The following is a 17,372-nucleotide window of genomic DNA, read 5'->3' on the forward strand; positions in this document are numbered from 1 at the left end:
ACTATGATCAAAACAAGTTGGTTAGTCGTGTTTAAACTTGCTCAGAGTTGGTTAATTTATGTAAAGTTGGAATAAGCTGTTGCAGAAGTTATTTATGCTTCTCAGCCTGGTTCTATCGATTGAAACTTAGGCTCGATCAATCGAAAATTGGGTCAGAGGCATTTTTTTTGTAAAATTCCAACTCAGCCCTAGTTTTGTTTTAAAACATTTAGGGTTTTCTAATTTGCCCTAAGTATAAAAGGCAAACCCTAGCCATGTTTTAGTGTGGCTCATATTGCTGTTTGTGTAAATCTCTTGTGAGATCTGTGAGGAGTTTTTCTTTACACAAGCTTAGGATTATTAAGAAGGAGATTTCTTCAAGAGCTTGATGATCATTCAGTTGCTGCCATAAGAACTTAAAGAAACACAAGTCAGTGTGCTTGTACTTGCTGGAGAATCCAAGAAAGAAGGAGTCCGTGGTTTCGGAGTTTGCACGTGATCTTGTCAATAAGTTTCTATTGGTGGGTAGCGATATGATGTTAGTGGTCTAAGTCCTGTTGAACAATTTTGATTCTTTCATAGTGGATTCAGGTTTACCTTGAGGATAGTTAGGTTAAATCGTCCCCAAGTTTTTACCGGTTTGGTTTCCTGGGTGATCATATCTTTGTATTATTTATCTTTCCGCTGCTTTGCATGATATGATTGTTTGATTGTGTTAACCTAGAATTGGAATTTGGACTAAGGAACAACTTGGCTAATTACCTAGGTTAATCTAATTGTGTTTTTAAGGGGTCTAAAAACCATCATATATATCCAAGAAAAATTGTAGAAATTGCACGTATAAAGGCATGCAGACACATAAAAGTGTTTGATGTAAAACTTAACCCAGCACCAAGCCACTCTTTTAAGTGTAAAAGAAGCCCCCCAAGGACAGGCAATGAGAGAAGGAAACAAGGAAAATAGATATGTCATTGACTCGTTGTTCATGTCAAAGTTAATTACATGCATCTCCATTACTTTCAGCATATCAGAGGTAAAGATGGTTCATGACTTTTTCTGATAGTTGAATGGATTCAATAGGAAATTAAAAATTTTCCTCATTCAACATGCAACCGAACTCTTTATTGGCTCCAAAAAATTAAATTCAACCAAATTGTTTAAATAGTTGAAAATACTTCAACAAAATACCTTTTAAAAGTGCAATTAAAGAGTTAGAACTTGATAACAAAAAATAATTGACCATTTTCACAAGTGAGATTGTATGTTAATTTAAGTAGTCAAAGCATATAGCTTTTTCTGTGCTCTCAAAAAAAAAAAAAAAAAAAAAAAAAAAAAATCTAAAAATGCGATTCGCATTTTTTTAACATTGTTTGTATCAAAAAAATGGTAAATACATGCATGGTGATCTGTGGGATAATGTCAATTCATTATTTCTTGTAATAAAATTGACAATGTCCTTTTTTGGAAGGAAAAAAAAAGTAGGTGGAAGCGTAGAGTTAGAGAAGACACAATGGTGATCTGTGGGAAAAGAAAAATCGTTTTTATGTGAATTTTCTATGAGAAATAGAGAAGGCATCATATGAAAAAAAATATTGTTTCAAAAAAAATACTAACTAGGTATTTTAAATTATTTGAAAAAGAGACCCTTATAAAAAAAATAATAAATAAAAGAGTATTCTGGCCATGCTTTTTTATTCTTTGTACTTAAGGATTAGTATTACTGATGAGTTGATTTACTTTTTTTTGATGAGTTGATTTACTTATTAGTATATTTTTGTTGGTTCTATTTTTGTAAGAAGTGAAAATTTACTTGAAAAATATTGATATATTGTCAATTAGAATGACATTTAGGACAAGATTGAAGTTCAATTAAAATTCAATTTAGATTTTTTGTTGAACTTTCCTTCGATTTTGCGCGCTTTTATATATTTATTACAATATACACTTTAACCATAAAAGAGTGTCAGGGTTGATATGTGGAAAGGCTAGGTAAAAGAAAGGGGGAAAAAAGTGAAAAAAGAGAGCCCAAATACCCCCTTAAGTTCAATAAATGTGATACAATAAGGAGAGTCAAACCTAAAATTTTAATACTCAATGAGTAGAGGCTAGTGGTGCATCACAAAGATAATCCCAAAATTGTTAAGCAACAAAAGGTTGGAGAACATAAATAACACATTAATTAATTTGAACTGTATTGTACATTGAGTAGGATTGAAAATTTAAGATAGGTGGAAAGGGAGAGAGATGGACTCTACTATGTTGTCATGTTCACACCAAGCCCTTAATGTTCTATTGCTCTAGTTGCTGAGAAAGTTTGAGTATGGTAAGTATGGTGGTTGAAGGAGTAATGAAGAGTTCTAGGGAGTCATCAAGAGTTTTTTTTATTTTTTATTTTTAATGAAAGATCTAATGAAAATGCTTTATGGCAATTGAATAATGAGTGAAACCATTGACTTAGATAATGACAGGAACTGTTTTAGTCATGGTTAAGGACGAATATTGACTAAACCTGATTGATTGTACTTTCTAAGCTAATTCAATCCTAGGGAAGCTACTTAATGTGCATTTGGGAACTGATTAAAAATTAAAATTATTTTATTATTTATGGACTCTACTGCACTTTTTAGTATTATTCATGGGTTCAACTGTATTATTTCAACTAACTTTTATCTTTATCTACAATACTTTCAGAAATAAATTTTCAATTTCAGCAAAATAAGCATTATTCCAATACGCCCTTAATGTGACAAACCTGGTAGAAATCAACTAATGAAACAACATGTTTGTGTGGGCTAAAATGGGTTCAGCAGCAACTGTAGCAATATAGAGCATGATAGACAAACTTCCATTTGTGTGAAAGTGACTAGCAAATAACTTTTTCATATATCGATCCTTAGATTTTGCAAATGACCGTATCCCAGTTAGCAAGATTTACGTTTTGGGTCTATGAAAAAATCTAAATAGGCCTAATCGTACCTTCCATACAACACTCCCTTAAATCTTCATTGGGCCATATAAAATAATCAGGCTCGTAGGATTTTCGCAAAAAAGGGCAATCAACAAAAGGAATGTGACCTCATCAACTTTGCACCCGTATGCCCATCTTAGCTTCTATCCATAACTCTTTTTGGCACACACATCCCGTTCTTATACAACTAGATATACATTTGCCTTGTCTTAGCTACAACTTGTATCAAAGGTGATACTACTTTGATTGTCTAATCCTCATGCCATTTTAAAAGTTTCAATGATTTTTGAGGCATAGGGAGCATTCACAGATTGGCAGTATTTTTTTCTTATCTTACATCGTGTGCATATTATGCTATTATTGTCTAATTATGTCAGAGATTTGGTAATACATGATACTCTTTTAATTCAACATCCTTAATGTTTGACCTTTTTACAATAAGTGATAAGTGGTTTCTTGTTCAATATGTAATGCGTGGTATTGCAGATCACTTGTAGATTGATGCAACTAATCCTTTTTTTTTTTTTTTGTTACTAAACAACGTCCTCTCCTTTTTAATGCTAATGTTTCATCAGGAGCATGAATGCTTGGTTGAAGGACCTCTGAATAACTTAAAACAAAGTATGGTTCAATTTCAAAAGCCTAAAAAGGTATAGGTGATGGAAATTTAAAAGTTGATCTGTGAGTTCCTTTTAATTTTTTGGCTTTTCCTTCCTCCTTTTTTTTTGGGGGGGGGGGGGGGGATGGAAATTTAAAAGTTGATCTGTGAGTTCCTTTTAATTTTTTGGCTTTTCCTTCCTCCTTTTTTTTTTTTTTTTTTTGGGGGGGGGGGGGGGGTGTGGGGGGAGAGGGTTAATGGTTGGAGTTGGTTATCGATTATGAAGCATTTATGTGGATAGGAGCTGATATTAATATTGTTATTTTGACATAGATCTACAACGATAGGTGGCTTTTCTTTGGAGGTGGACCTGGTGTTCTGCCTAATGATACTTTTGGTTCTGTTGCCTCATCTCCAAATGCTGATAGAAGAAGCAGTCGTGGTAGAGGTATGTTATTTCTAACATATTGTATATTTACATTATTTGTATTTTCCTGGAATGACACTTTAAATCCAGCAAAGTGGCTTGAGTGTGCTCATTTTTTACTGTTGATATTATAATGTCTTCGAAGTAGTACATGACATGATCGAGATACTATTTTGTTCCAACTGCAGGGACTTTTGTATCTCCTGGCCCTCCTAATGGTACCCATAAGCCTGGGGTGCATCCTGCCGGCTATCCAATGCCTCAGGTTCCCCTTCCACCATTTCCTGGTGGTCGCCCTTCTCAGCCATATGCTATTCCATCTCGTGGAGCAGTGCATGGACCAGTTGGAGCTGTTCCTCATGTCCCTCCACCAGGCAGTCGGGTTTTTGGGGCTGGGCGTGGCAATGCTGGTGCTCCTATTGGCAGTCATCTGCCTCACCAGAAAGGCACCCAGCAAGCTATTGGAAATATTGGCTCTACTTTCAACTTTCCTGCACTGGAGAATCCAAACAGCGAGCCATCTGTGGGTGGCCCATTATCTCAACCTGGGTTTGTTAATAATTTCTGTACTCATTCTTTCTTTTTACATTTATTTTCCAAATTTTTGTATTCTATCCCGTATTAATGTCATCATGTCCTGAGTATCTTTTTTTATGTGTCAGATGCCAGTTCAAGGGCCAAGCCAAACATTTCGAGATGGATTTTCAATGGCGGGCATGTCTCAGGTATTTCTTGTACTTTGCATATTCAACTGTATATATATTTTTTCTATTCTTGTTTTTCATTTATTTCAATTTCTTTCAACTATCGTCAGGAATTCTTGGGTGATGACTTCAAAAGCTAGGGATCATGTTCCTTATAATGTTGCTGAATTCTCCACTCAGGTACACGTCAGGGAAATCCTAGTATCTTTATACACTTGATCATATATAATGAATATTGCAGAGTGTTTGGATGTATTTGATCTTGATTATTTATTGGAAACTCGGGTATGTATAATTTAGTGCTATTTATTTTTTGGGTGTGATGCTTTTAGGGATTACAAGGTGTATTAAGGGTTTGTCTTTTTAATTTATTTATTTTTAAAGACTAATGAAATTTATTTGTTGGGTGGCTTAATAATAAATGATTTCACCTTTCTGTTTATTATGTTGATGTGTTACTGACCTGGTCTGCAGGCTTCTCAAAGTGGATATGCTGTTGATTACGTTACACAAGGAGTACAAGGTGGGTTTTCTGGGAACTTTCTAAACCAGAACTCTCAAGCTGGATATTCTCGCTTTGGTACAGGGAATGATTTTATGTCCCAGGTTTGAGCTCGTTACCACTCTGAATGTGTTCATGCTTTCTTTTATCATTATTTCCTTTTCTTTCTGAACTTATACTTTGATTTCTACTGTTTCAGGACTACATGACGCATGGATCACAAGGCCCATTTACTCAGGTTGGCTTCAATGACCCCTCACAAGATGATGCATCACAGAGCCACTTTGGTGTGGCAAATGCGAACCCTCTTCAGGCTCAGGTTTCTTCAACTTTTGATGCTGTTTATTAGCGGAACTTTGTAGGTAGAATTATGAAAATGCCAAGGTGTAAGAAACATATGGCTATGGAGAGTAGTTTGCCAAACCTTGCTGTGTTTAGCAAGGAGTTTGATGCAATGTGCTCTTGGCTAAATGTTTTCTGCATCCTTAAGGCTTGGTGGCAGGTGGTCCTGTCGAGTGAAGAAGTTTATAACTTGTCTGACTTGTTTGCAGGGTTTGATGAATTCTCTCTACTCTCAGCCCTTTGCGCACTACAACATGCAACCACCGCTGAACTTGCAGGCTCCACAACAGCAGCCTCAGCAGGGTCAGAGCTCTCAAAATCAGAAAATTCATTTTAATGGTTTAGAGAGGAAACTGTTTCTCTGATGGGTTATAGTCCTTGCATTCAGCAACTTGGTTTTGTGCTCTCATGTGTGCCCAAGTATCTGCCGCCCTAGAATGCAGAAGGGTTTGCCTTTTGTAGGGATCAGTTTGATTATCTCCACAACCCATGGTTGATTATTTTGGGGGTTGGGAATAAGATTATTGGCAAGATGAACGGGCCTTTGAGAAAAACACTGGCTGCACATCCAGGGCTGAGAAAGAAAAGGATAACCATAACCCCTAGTACCTAGTACCTGCTTGGAGTTTTGTGTTGTTTTTGAGAAAAGGTAAAATTATTCCTGAGGGAGAGCATTACATGACATGATTTGGTCTAAAGGGTATGGACCATTAAGAAAGCCTGAAGAAGCAGGGCCATTTACAATGTACAGGGAAAACCATTTACACAGAAGCAGTAACCACTGAAATTTTTGTACAGCCAGCTGGGGAAAGTCAGCCTAACCCTTTCTTCTTCTTCTTCTTCTATTTTTATTTTATTTTATTTTATTTTATTTTTTTGGGTTAAAAGGAAACATATAATAAAAAGCAAACTAGGAAGCCAAAATGGCTAGGTTCGCGGCTGAGAGCCTACAATAGTTAACCCCATTAACATCTGAACATAACAACTCCTTAACAAAGGGTGGGGCAGAATCAAAAACACAAAAATCTCCCTCCAGCGTGCATCCATTCTTTGCAAGAGCATCAACATAATGGTTTGCTTCCCGAAACACATGGCTCACCTTGGCAAGAGGAATTCTGTTTAGCAGCAACCTGCAATCCACCAGAAGAGACGTATACGCTACATTAGTTTGGGAGTTAGAGTTAATCAAATCCGCAACAACTTTCACATCCAATTCAACTTCTAGATTTTGGATGCCGAGCTGGGTAGCTAGGATCAGACCATCCCTAAGGGCCCAAAACTCTACTAAAATACTGGTTCCAAGTCCTAAGGACATGTTTGGTAGACTATAATAAGAGCTGTAATGTAATAGTTATTTCTATGGTTTAGTTATTATTTAGTTTGATTATATTTTTATTACAAAAAATTATCATTCCTTATGAATAGCTATTCTTCAAAATGAGGAATAGTTCATCTTTAAAAGGTTTTATTAGCCATTCCTTAGTGAAAACAATAATTTTGAAACTGAATATATTTTCAAATAAACAAACTTTTCATATACATCTAACAATTATAAAAATAAAAAATAACACATATCTCTCTTAAATTTAAAAATAACAATTTTTAAGGAGATATAATTGTATGAGTAAGAAATTTCTTAAAATAAATGTTAAGTTTCATTTTAATATTATAACTCACAACCAAACTAATGAATAAGTTTAGTTATTACATTTCAATACATTTTATTCCTAATAATAAAGATTACAATTCTTATCGTAATTCTCATTTAGTTTACCAAACGTACCCTAATGATCTAGAAAAACCCTTGACCCAATTGCCGAACTGTCTCTAATGAGCCCTCCTCTCCCTGCCTTCCCCGGGTTCCCCATTGAAGCCCCATCTGTATTCAGCTTGACCCACCCGTGTGGAGGCTTATTCCACCTTACAGTCACGACCACCATACTTCTCTGCATTTTTATTTTTCCCACACTGTAGAAATACTCCACGGCCTGGTTGATACATTGCTTATGCAGGTTGGGATTCAGAGTAGTATTCTGAAATACAACCCGATTCCTCTGCTTCCAGAGACACCACAAAGCAAAAGGTTCAGCTCTTCCTGACATGTAATTACCCTCCACATTATTGTTGAATGGATGACGAAATGTTAGGGCTGTTTGCGAGTGCAAAAGTATTGCTACCATGCAAAATTATTGCTACCAGATTGAACTGTGGTGGTATATAAAAAGGTGTGATAATGGTTTTCATGTGTAATTTAGTTCGTCTTATCCTATGTTTGGATGGAGGGAGAGGAGATTGAAAGGTTGACTAGAATGTGCTGAATTTTAGTATATTTTGGCCACCTTTCCTTCACTTTTTCTTATTTCCCTTCATCTCCCTCCGTTCCATACATACTTTTAATGTTTCCGTGGATTGACAGTCACAATTTATGAGCTCAACTTTCCCACCCAATACAACCTCCGAATTGATTTGTTAATGATTTTGAGCCATAGATTTCTCACTATTTACTTCAATATTTGAACATAATCTGTTGATACTTATGTATGGCATGAAAGATTTATCCTGATCGATGCATATATCAAAAGAGATTCTCAAGTGATTGTCAACAGTGTGAGAGAATTTGCTTTGAGCTTTGGGAACTAGTGACTATCAAAGCGTCAATAATACTAGTTGGATGGTTTTTATTTTATAATTTAGGGCGTCTATGGTACTTATTGTTAAATGGCCAAAATATATGGTACCCATTATCTATTTATGTTTCTTATTGTTAGAACACTTATTGGTGTTTCTAACTAAGATGTCCAGGCCTTCTAAGCGCTCAAATTCCTCCTGTCATAATTATTGCATTAAAAAAATCTGGTGCGTATCGCCCTTGGAAACATGTCCCTTAAAATCTATCTATTGCTGATATTTTAACATTGCATGCACCAATATTTTGGGACGGTATCAAAATTAACAGTTAGTTTTCATAATATTAAGAGGAGAGCAATTGTAGGGGCTCATTTTGAGGAGGGGAACAAGATTTTTGAGTCGTAACCATTTGCAATAAGGGTTTTGAAAAATAGCTACTATTTATGCCATGGTAGCAAAGATTTGCATGCGATAAGGGTTTTGAGAAATAGTTACTATTTATGCCAGGGTAGCAAAGATTTGCAATAAGAGTTTTGAGAAATAGTTACTACTTATGCCATGGTAGCAAAGAATAGTGACTCAAGAGTCATAATGAGAGATGGAGAAACATAAAAAGAGTGGTATTTTAAGAATTTGAATAAGCATTGAATAAGAGAATGGAAAAACATAAGGGTTAGAAAAAGAATTTGAAAAGATGATGATTTGACTGGTATGGAAAATGGTATATTTAGGTTTTGATTTTTTAATAAACTGAAATGGTACCTATATAAATTTAATTAAAATACTTGAAATTTACCATGGTTAGTGTAAGGACAAGGGCCCAAAATCATGCATTGGGCCTTGAGCTTTATCCAAGGAGCTGGAATGGTCCGAGGAGGGACAAAAAATGGTTAAGATTTCAAATTTAAAGTCTCATAAGTAAGGAATGAATGGAAATGGTCTGAGGAGAAATTCCTCCTCGGATACGTTGAATACAACTCAAATATGTACTCAGGCAGTTGGGGCGATCCTCCAAAAAGTCCCAACGAATAGAGACATGCCACACGAATATGTGGGAAGGAAGAAAACCCAAAAATATTAAGGGAAAACTGCTACCACCACATTAAATGCACCGCAGCTACTTTTTTGGCTGCATTTATGTGGAAAAAACTTCCAAACAGTGCTGCCTTGGCTACCACAACTCACAAAAGGCCAAAGAGAGTATCTGATGGGACGGATACTCAAGTAAGGGCTCAGATGATCAACAAATGTAAGACCAAGATGACCTAAGGGGAGCTATAAAATACGAGAAACCCTTCATGAGAAAAGGGGAAGAAAAAAGAGGAAGGAGAGAGAACACTGTGGGAACCTAAATGATCTTTGTATCCAACTATGATCAATGTAAACAAGGGTGACCTCCTCGAACGTACATCAAAACCTCTTATTTGTGTTTGATTGTCATTCAATTTAGTGTTAGCCGTTGTCCAACCTATTAGGGTTTAGTTCTTTGACCCACTCTCTATAAATTTATTGTATTGAGCTCATTGGGCCAAGATCCCACACATCTTGAGCTTGGGTACCAAAAATGTGTCCCTACAATTGGCGTCGTCTGTGGGAAGAACTTGTGTACTAGTGAGTACAATGGACAAATATGGCAGGTTTAGGTCCGCACTAGAGAGAGTCCATAAATTCTCAACGAGAAGACAATTTTCTTAACTTGGAACGTGAAAGAGATCATGAGCATGACTAGTATCGAGAGGGTAGTGTACATACCACACATACGAGCATAAGTCATTCTCGAATTGGCAGTCCAGTATCTCAAAGACAAAACAAAACCAAAGCCATGTAGTGGGACATTGACTATCTAAAGAAGCAACTGTGCCACACACAACGGAAATGAACCCTTTCCAGTTCTGACATCTCCTCCAATGACAAAAAGGATGCTAGTTATAGGCAAAGGTCAAGAACTCCATTGAGCGAGTCTTTCTCCTACAATAAAGAGCACCACCACAAGAAAAAGTACAAAAGCCCGCCTCATAAAGGCATGGGAAATGACGTTATGAGCAAGGCGTTGGATCAAATCTCCAAATCACCCTTTATGCGCAAGATAGAGAGGGAAAAACTTCCCTGGCGATTCCATCAGCCTACGTTCACCATTTACAATGGTTGAATGGACCCTATAGAACATGTGAGCCAGTTCAATCAGAAGATGGTTGTCCATTCCCAGGATGAGGCCTTAATGTGTAAGGTATTTTCATCCAGTCTGGAACCAGTGGCGATAAGATAGTTTGACGGTCTAGGGACTGACTCCATAAATTCCTTTAGGGGGCTCACCTAAGGATTCGACTCCAGGTTTATCACGTGCAGCAAGGTTCCTCGGCCCTTGGATTCTCTATTATCCATGTCTATGAGAGAAGGAGAGTCCATGAAGGCATACTCAGACAGATACTGGGAAATGTTCAATGAAATAGATGGCAACTTTAATGACGTAGCCATCAGAACTTTCAAGGTCGGCTTCCTAGCCGAGCACGGTTTAAGGAAATCTCTGACTGACAAACCCGTCACCAGTGTGCGCCTACTCATGGATCAAATTGACAAGTATAAAAGGGTCGAGGAAGACCAGCAACAAGGGATAGGGAAGGCTAAGGTTATCCCTCAAGAGAGGAGGGATTTCAGGTCGGACCGATACAATAATAACCGGCTGAAGAGAGATTTTACTAGACAATTAGGGTCTGCTAATACTCAGGCGGTCAATGTCGTGTTCCGAGAACCGGTGCGTCAAGTCCTAGAAAAAATCAAGAATGAACCATTCTTCAGGTGACCAAATAAGATGGCAGGAAATCCCATGAGGCACAATCAGAGCCTTTATTGCCAATACCACCAAGACCAAGGACACACCACCGAGAATTGCAAGAATTTGTGGGATCATTTGGACCAACTGGTCCGAGAAGGGAAACTTAAGCAATTCTTGCATCACTCTAGTGGCCAAGGGGGCCAGATAACTTCAGAACCCCGAAAAGATGATTCCTCAAGACCTCCATTAGGAACAATAAACATCATCTTCGCTGCTCTGGGAAGAACTGGCTCTTGTCCCTTCAGAATGATGTCCATAGCTCGGTAAACAGCCGAAGACTCTAATTTGAGGCCGAAAAGAGCTAGAGTAGAAATCCAATTGGTTCTAGGCTTCTCAGAAGAGGATAAAATTGGGACCATCCAGCCTCATGATGATGCTTTGGTGGTCACACTCAGGATTAGGGGCTATGATGTAAAAAGAGTATTGGTGGACCAGGGCAGTGGCGCCGAGATTATGTACCCCGACCTGTACAAGGGGCTGAACCTAAGACCAGAGGATCTAACAGCCTATGATTCCCCCCTAGTAAGTTTTGATGGGAAGATGGTCATTCTGAAAGGTCAGATTAGGCTACCCATACAGACTGGTTCAGAGGTGGTAGAGGTGGATTTCATCGTGGTGGACACTTATTCACCTTACACAACCATTATGGCCAAGCCCTAGCTTTATGCCTTAGGGGCCATCTCTTCTACTTTACAGCAGAAGGTGAAATATCCGTCAGAAGGCCAGGTCAGAGAGATCGTTAGGAATCAATCCATGGTTAGGCAATGCCTAGTGGCTGCCATCTTGCGTCGGCCTAAAGTTGAGTCCTTGTCCTCTGCTGAAAAGGGCTTATAGCAATCAAAAGCTCTGGTGTTGTCATACAATGGATCGGCCAAGGAAGCGAAGTGTGAAGATCTAGACAGGGTGATTGTTGGCAATGATTTGGAGAAGTTCTTTCAGGTAAGGGCTCAATTGCCCCTTCAAGAGAAAGATGAGCTAATAGAGTTCCTTAGGAAAAATGTTGATGTGTTCGCATGAAACGCTTATGAAGCCCCAGGGGTGGATCCGAACTTCATCTGTCATCATTTAAATGTCAACCCATCTATCACCCCCAAAAAGCAACCACCTCGATGCTCATCCAAAGATCACTACGATGCTGTTAGAGACAAAGTGACGAAGCTTAAGCAAGCGGGGGCCATTAAGGAAGTGTTTTACCCCGAGTGGTTGGCCAACACCGTGGTGGTAAAAAAGAAAAATGGGAAGTGGCGAGTGTGTGTGAATTTCACAGACTTGAACAAAGTTTGTCTGAAGGATCCTTTCCCCCTACCTCAGATAGACCAATTGGTAAATGCAACAATAGGTCATCCTCAGATGAGCTTCTTGTATGTCTTCCAAGGATATCACTAGATACCACTAGCCCTGGATGATCAGGAAAAGATAGCTTTTGTCACTCCCACTATAAACTACCATTATAAGGTGATGCCCTTTGACTTGAAAAATGCGGGATCCACCTATCAAAGAATGATGACCAAGATGTTTGAACCACAATTGGGCAAGAGTATTAAGGTATATATAGATGATATGGTGGTAAAGAGCAAGATGTTGTCCTAGCACATAGGAGACCTCGAAAATATCTTTGAAATCCTGAGGAAACACAAGTTATGCCTTAACGCTTCCAAATGCTCTTTAATTGTCGGGTCAGGCAAGTTTCTGGGCTATATGGTGACTCATCGAGGAATCGAGGCTAACCCTAACCAGATTAAGGTAATAAACAGTCTACAACCACCACATAATCCCAAAGAAGTTCAGAAGCTAACTGGAATGACTACTGCCTTGAACTGGTTTATCTCTCGATTAGTGGATAGACGCAGACCCTTCTTCTTATTGATAAATAAATGGAAGGGATTCGAATGGACCGAAGAGTGTGCTTTGGCCTTCCAGCAACTTAAGAAATATCTCTCTTATCCACCTATCATGTCTAGTCTTGAGATTGATGAAGTTCTATTTGCTTATATCGTTGTGGCCCCTCATGCTGTGAGTTTGGTATTGACACGGGTTGATAGTGGCATACAACGGCCAGTTTACTATGTGAGCAAGTCACTACATGAGGCCAAGGTTCGCTATCTACCACTGGAGAAGGTCATCTTGGCAGTGGTGCATGGAACACGAAAGCTTCCCCATTACTTCCAAGCATACACGGTTGTTGTCTTAACTTAACTTCTACTTAGGGTCATACTTCGAAGTGCTAATTACATGGGGAGGATTGCTAAATGGGGGATGATCCTAGGGGCTTTTGACATCAAATACATGCCCCGTACCTCTGTTAAGGGCCAGGTCCTCACAAATTTGGTGGCCGAGTTCGTTGAAGCCCCGTTAGAGAATGAGACAGAAGCACAACACATGGATGGAAAATCGGTTGGCTCAATTGCCCCGTAGGAACCATTATACTGGAAGGTGTATGTTGATGGAGCAGCGAACCAAGGGGGATCCAGAGTGGGGCTAGTACTGGTCTCCCCTGAGAAGCTCACCATTGAAAAATCATTAAGATTGGGCTTCTCGGTCACAAACAACGAGGCCAGATATGAAGCATTGCTGGAAGGAATGTCTATGGTTCAAAAGATGGGGGGAAAAGCCATGAAGATGTTCTCGGACTCAATGTTGGTTGTTAGCCAAGTCAAGGGCGAGTTAGAAGCAAAAGATGAGAGAATGCAAGGGTACTTAAGTTAAGTTAGGCATTTGCAATCAAAATTTAAATCATTCAGCCTATTACACATCCCTAGTAGTGGAAACACACATGCCGATTCCCTAGCCACGCTTGCAACCTCCTCGGTGCAGAGCTTACATCGGGTTATCCTTATAGAAGACATGTGCAAACCCACCGAGGTAAGGGAGAAGATGGCCCAGATTCACCAAGTCAGAGTGGGGCCCAGTTGGATGGATCCCAAAATACTATTCCTGAAAGAGGACATCTTACTAGAGGATAAGTCGGAGGTTGACAAAGTACGGAGAAAGACGCCTCGTTTCTAGCTATTCGAGGACCAAAAACTCTATAAGCGCTCCTTTTCTGAGCCATACCTACTCTGAATTCACCTCGAAGCATCAGAGCTGCTCCTTGAGGAGTTACATGAAGTGATTTATGAAAGCCACATGAGAGGAAGATCTTTGTCTCACAAAGCCATCACTCAAGGCTATTGGTGGCCAAATATGCAAAAGGAAGCATATGAATATGTGAAGAAGTGCGATCAGTGTTAAAGATTCATACCAAACATATACCAACCAGGAGGAATCCTTAATCCCCTATCCAGCCCTTGGCCATTTGCACAGTGGGGCTTGGATATTGTTGGCCCTTTCCCCAAAGCAATAGGTAATAAGAGATATTTGTTGGTCGGCACAAACTATTTCACCAAATGGGTTGAAGCTGAACCCTTGGTGAATATCAGAGATGTGGACGCCAAGAAGTTTGTCTAGAAAAACATTGTCACCCAATTCGGGGTCCTTCGCGCCCTCATCTCGGACAACGGACTTCAGTTTAATAGCAAATCCTTCAAGAGATACTACTGTAATTTGGAAATCACAAATAGGTATTCTACCCCAGCTTATCCCCAGGAGAATGGTCAAGTCGAGGCTGTTAACAAAGTCATAGTGAACGAGATTAAAAAGAGATTGGATGATACGAAAGGAAGATGGGTGGAAGAATTGCCACACGTCCTGTGGACATATCGAACAACACTTCGGAGGTCAATAAGGGAGATCCTCTTTTCAATGACTTATGGAGCAAAGGCCGTCATTCCTTTAGAAACTGGCTTCCCAACGCTAAAGACCAGCTCATTCAATCCGAGCAGTAACAATGAATTGCTAGAAAAGAACTTAGACTTTATTGAAGAAAGAAGAGAAAGTGCAATGGTCCAATTGGCGTACTATCAACACAAACTCAAGTAAGGTTATATGCTAATGTGAAGCTAAGGCCATTAGTTCCTGGAGACTTGGTACTAAGGAAGGTTCTAGGCACCGCCAAGAACCCAGTGTGGGGAAAGCTAGGATCCAATTGAAAGGAACCATATCGCATTACCTCAGTGGTTGGCATAGGAGCATATTTTCTAGAAGACTTAGATGAGCATGTAATACCACATCCTTGGAATTTAAACAACCTGAAAAGGTATTATTATTAATGAAACTTTCCTCTGTCAATACATACATTTGCTTTGTCAATATCTCAATGAAATTTCCCTTTAAAAGTGCTTAAACAAAACCTTAGTCATGTCTGTGTCCTCGGACCAGATGCTTTAAGGAAATTAACACTATGTGTAACATTCATTCAAGTATTAAACAGAACCAAATTCTTGCATGGCTCCTCGGACCACAAGCCTTGGGGAAATTAATAACTTATGGTATCTATTAAAGTGCTTAAACATAACCTTAGTCATACTTGTGTCCTCGGACCGGATGCTTTGGGAAAATTAACACTATGTGTGACATCCATTCAAGTATTAAACAGAACCAAAGTCTTGCATGACTCCTCAGACCACAAGCCTTGGGGAAATTAATAACTTATGGCATCTATTAAAATACTTAAATAGAATCTTAGTCATGCCTGTGTCCTCGGACTGGATGCTTTGGGGAAATTAACACTGTGTGACATCCGTTCAAGTGTTAAACAAAACCAAAGTCTTGCGTGGCTCCTTGGACCATGAGCTTTAGGGAAATTAATAACTTATGGCATCTATTAAAGTGCTTAAACAGAACCTTAGTCATGCCTGTGTCCTCAAACCAGATACTTTAGGGAAATTAACACTGTGTGATATTCGTTCAAATATTAAACAGAACCAAAGTCTTGCATGGCTCCTCGGACCACAAGTCTCGAGGAAATTAATAACTTATAACATCTATTAAAGTGCTTAAATAGAAACTTAGTCATGCCTGTGTCCTTGAACCAAATGCTTTGAGGAAATTAGCACTCTATGACATCTTTGTAAGTATTAAACAAGTCCTGAGTCATGTTAGGACTCTTAGATTGAATACTTGGGGGAAATTAAAATCCAACATCTGATTCCCCAGACCACATACTTAAGTGAAATCAACACTTGATGATAAATTGCTAAATATTACCATTGGAGTACTTATGTTTCCTCCACTAATGGGAGAAACAAATCCAAGATTACACCTAATTTCCTCAGATTAATGGTCTTGAACCGACTAAGAATCTCACACGTTTGTCTAAGTGTTGGGCAAAATGTAGGATGTTCACACTTCCTATCTTTTACGAAGTAAATTACTTACCTATATTAGATTCGATCCTCATCACACAAAGATCAATTCACAGCGTAAGTATGTGGCAAATCTTTTTATTGTTGATATTTAGTCAAATTATTTAAGCCGAGGACAAGTGGCTATAACTAGATGTTATTAAAGGAGTTATGACAGTTCAATTTTACTTACAATAGTCATAAGCTTCAAGGCATGCAAGATAAATAAATAAATAAATAAAAAGTCTTTCCATTGATTGAAAAAGAAGAAATATGTTACAGATAATAGCAACAAAAACAAAGGTAAATCCTATGTCTAAGCCTTGGAGTTCCCCTTGGAGCCAATAGCTTGGAGATCAGCCTCTTCACCATCCTTAGACTTGGAGATCACATCCTTGATTGTGAGTTGATCCTCTAACTGGCTGGCTTAAGCTGGTGGTTACACCTCCTTGCCCTTCTTAGTCTGAATCCCCACCTTAGCATTAAGAGAAAAATCCTGAATGACAAGGGGCTGCTCCAGAGGAGGCAAAGAAAGGGCAAGGGGTGGAGGAAGTTCGGATGGAATCTCTTGGATGTCCTTCGGAAAAAAGATGTGCTCGTCCTTCCTCAACTTCAAGTCTGTAGGAGCTTTCGCCTTGTCCATGGCTACCCCCCAGGACTCGGCAACATAGTCCCTACATACCATGGCCACCTCCTCTGCCAGCTAAGCCTCGGTATCAGTCACCCCACGCTCATAGGAGGCCTTTACCGCGGCCTCGGCAGCTTCTCTGGCCACCCAGGCTGCATCTTTAACTTTTTGTAGTTCTGCCTTGAGGTCCAAAACTTTTTATCTTTCGATGGCCAGGCTCAGCTCTGTCGTGTAGAGCAATTTGCACTGATCTTCGGCTTAGGCCTTAGCACCTTTTAGGCCAGCTAAGGCACTCTGGCACTCTTTGTTTGACTCCTTCAGTTTGTTGGTCAACTCCTTGTGCTCTTCCTTAGGGGCTCCCAACATCTTTTCAGCATTGTAAGGTTGAATTTAATCAACCATGTGTTGGCTTTATTTCGTAACAAATTTGCTTATAATACAGCACTTAGAAACCTTGTATTTAGGTGGGAATCATGTAAGGGTAGTGTGTGAGAGAGTGTGAAGAAATGTTCAAGACAGTGCAGTGAAGCAGAGACTCGCG

At 39.0% G+C, this 17,372-nt stretch overlaps 1 protein-coding gene across 1 annotated transcript; it reads left to right on the forward strand.

The window, feature by feature from the left end:
• The first annotated feature begins 12,679 nt into the window (after positions 1-12,679).
• On the forward strand, positions 12,680-14,899 carry LOC126703805 (uncharacterized). Its single transcript, XM_050402877.1, has 3 exons — positions 12,680-13,159; positions 13,397-13,674; positions 14,542-14,899. Exons 1-3 carry the CDS (start codon positions 12,680-12,682, stop codon positions 14,897-14,899), a joined length of 1,116 nt encoding a protein of 371 aa, XP_050258834.1.
• The last annotated feature ends 2,473 nt before the right edge of the window (positions 14,900-17,372 follow it).

Source organism: Quercus robur, chromosome 10, assembly GCF_932294415.1.
Source record: "Quercus robur chromosome 10, dhQueRobu3.1, whole genome shotgun sequence".
NCBI lineage: Eukaryota > Viridiplantae > Streptophyta > Magnoliopsida > Fagales > Fagaceae > Quercus > Quercus robur.

Bases quoted from the DNA above. Each gene is read 5' to 3' on its own strand.
- LOC126703805 (XM_050402877.1), top strand. From the start codon at position 12,680: ATGGTGACTCATCGAGGAATCGAGGCTAACCCTAACCAGATTAAGGTA. The intron at 13,160-13,396 runs GTTGTTGTCTTA...ATTGCCCCGTAG, and splicing joins ATTACTTCCAAGCATACACG to GAACCATTATACTGGAAGGT. The intron at 13,675-14,541 runs GTACTTAAGTTA...AATCACAAATAG, and splicing joins AAAGATGAGAGAATGCAAGG to GTATTCTACCCCAGCTTATC.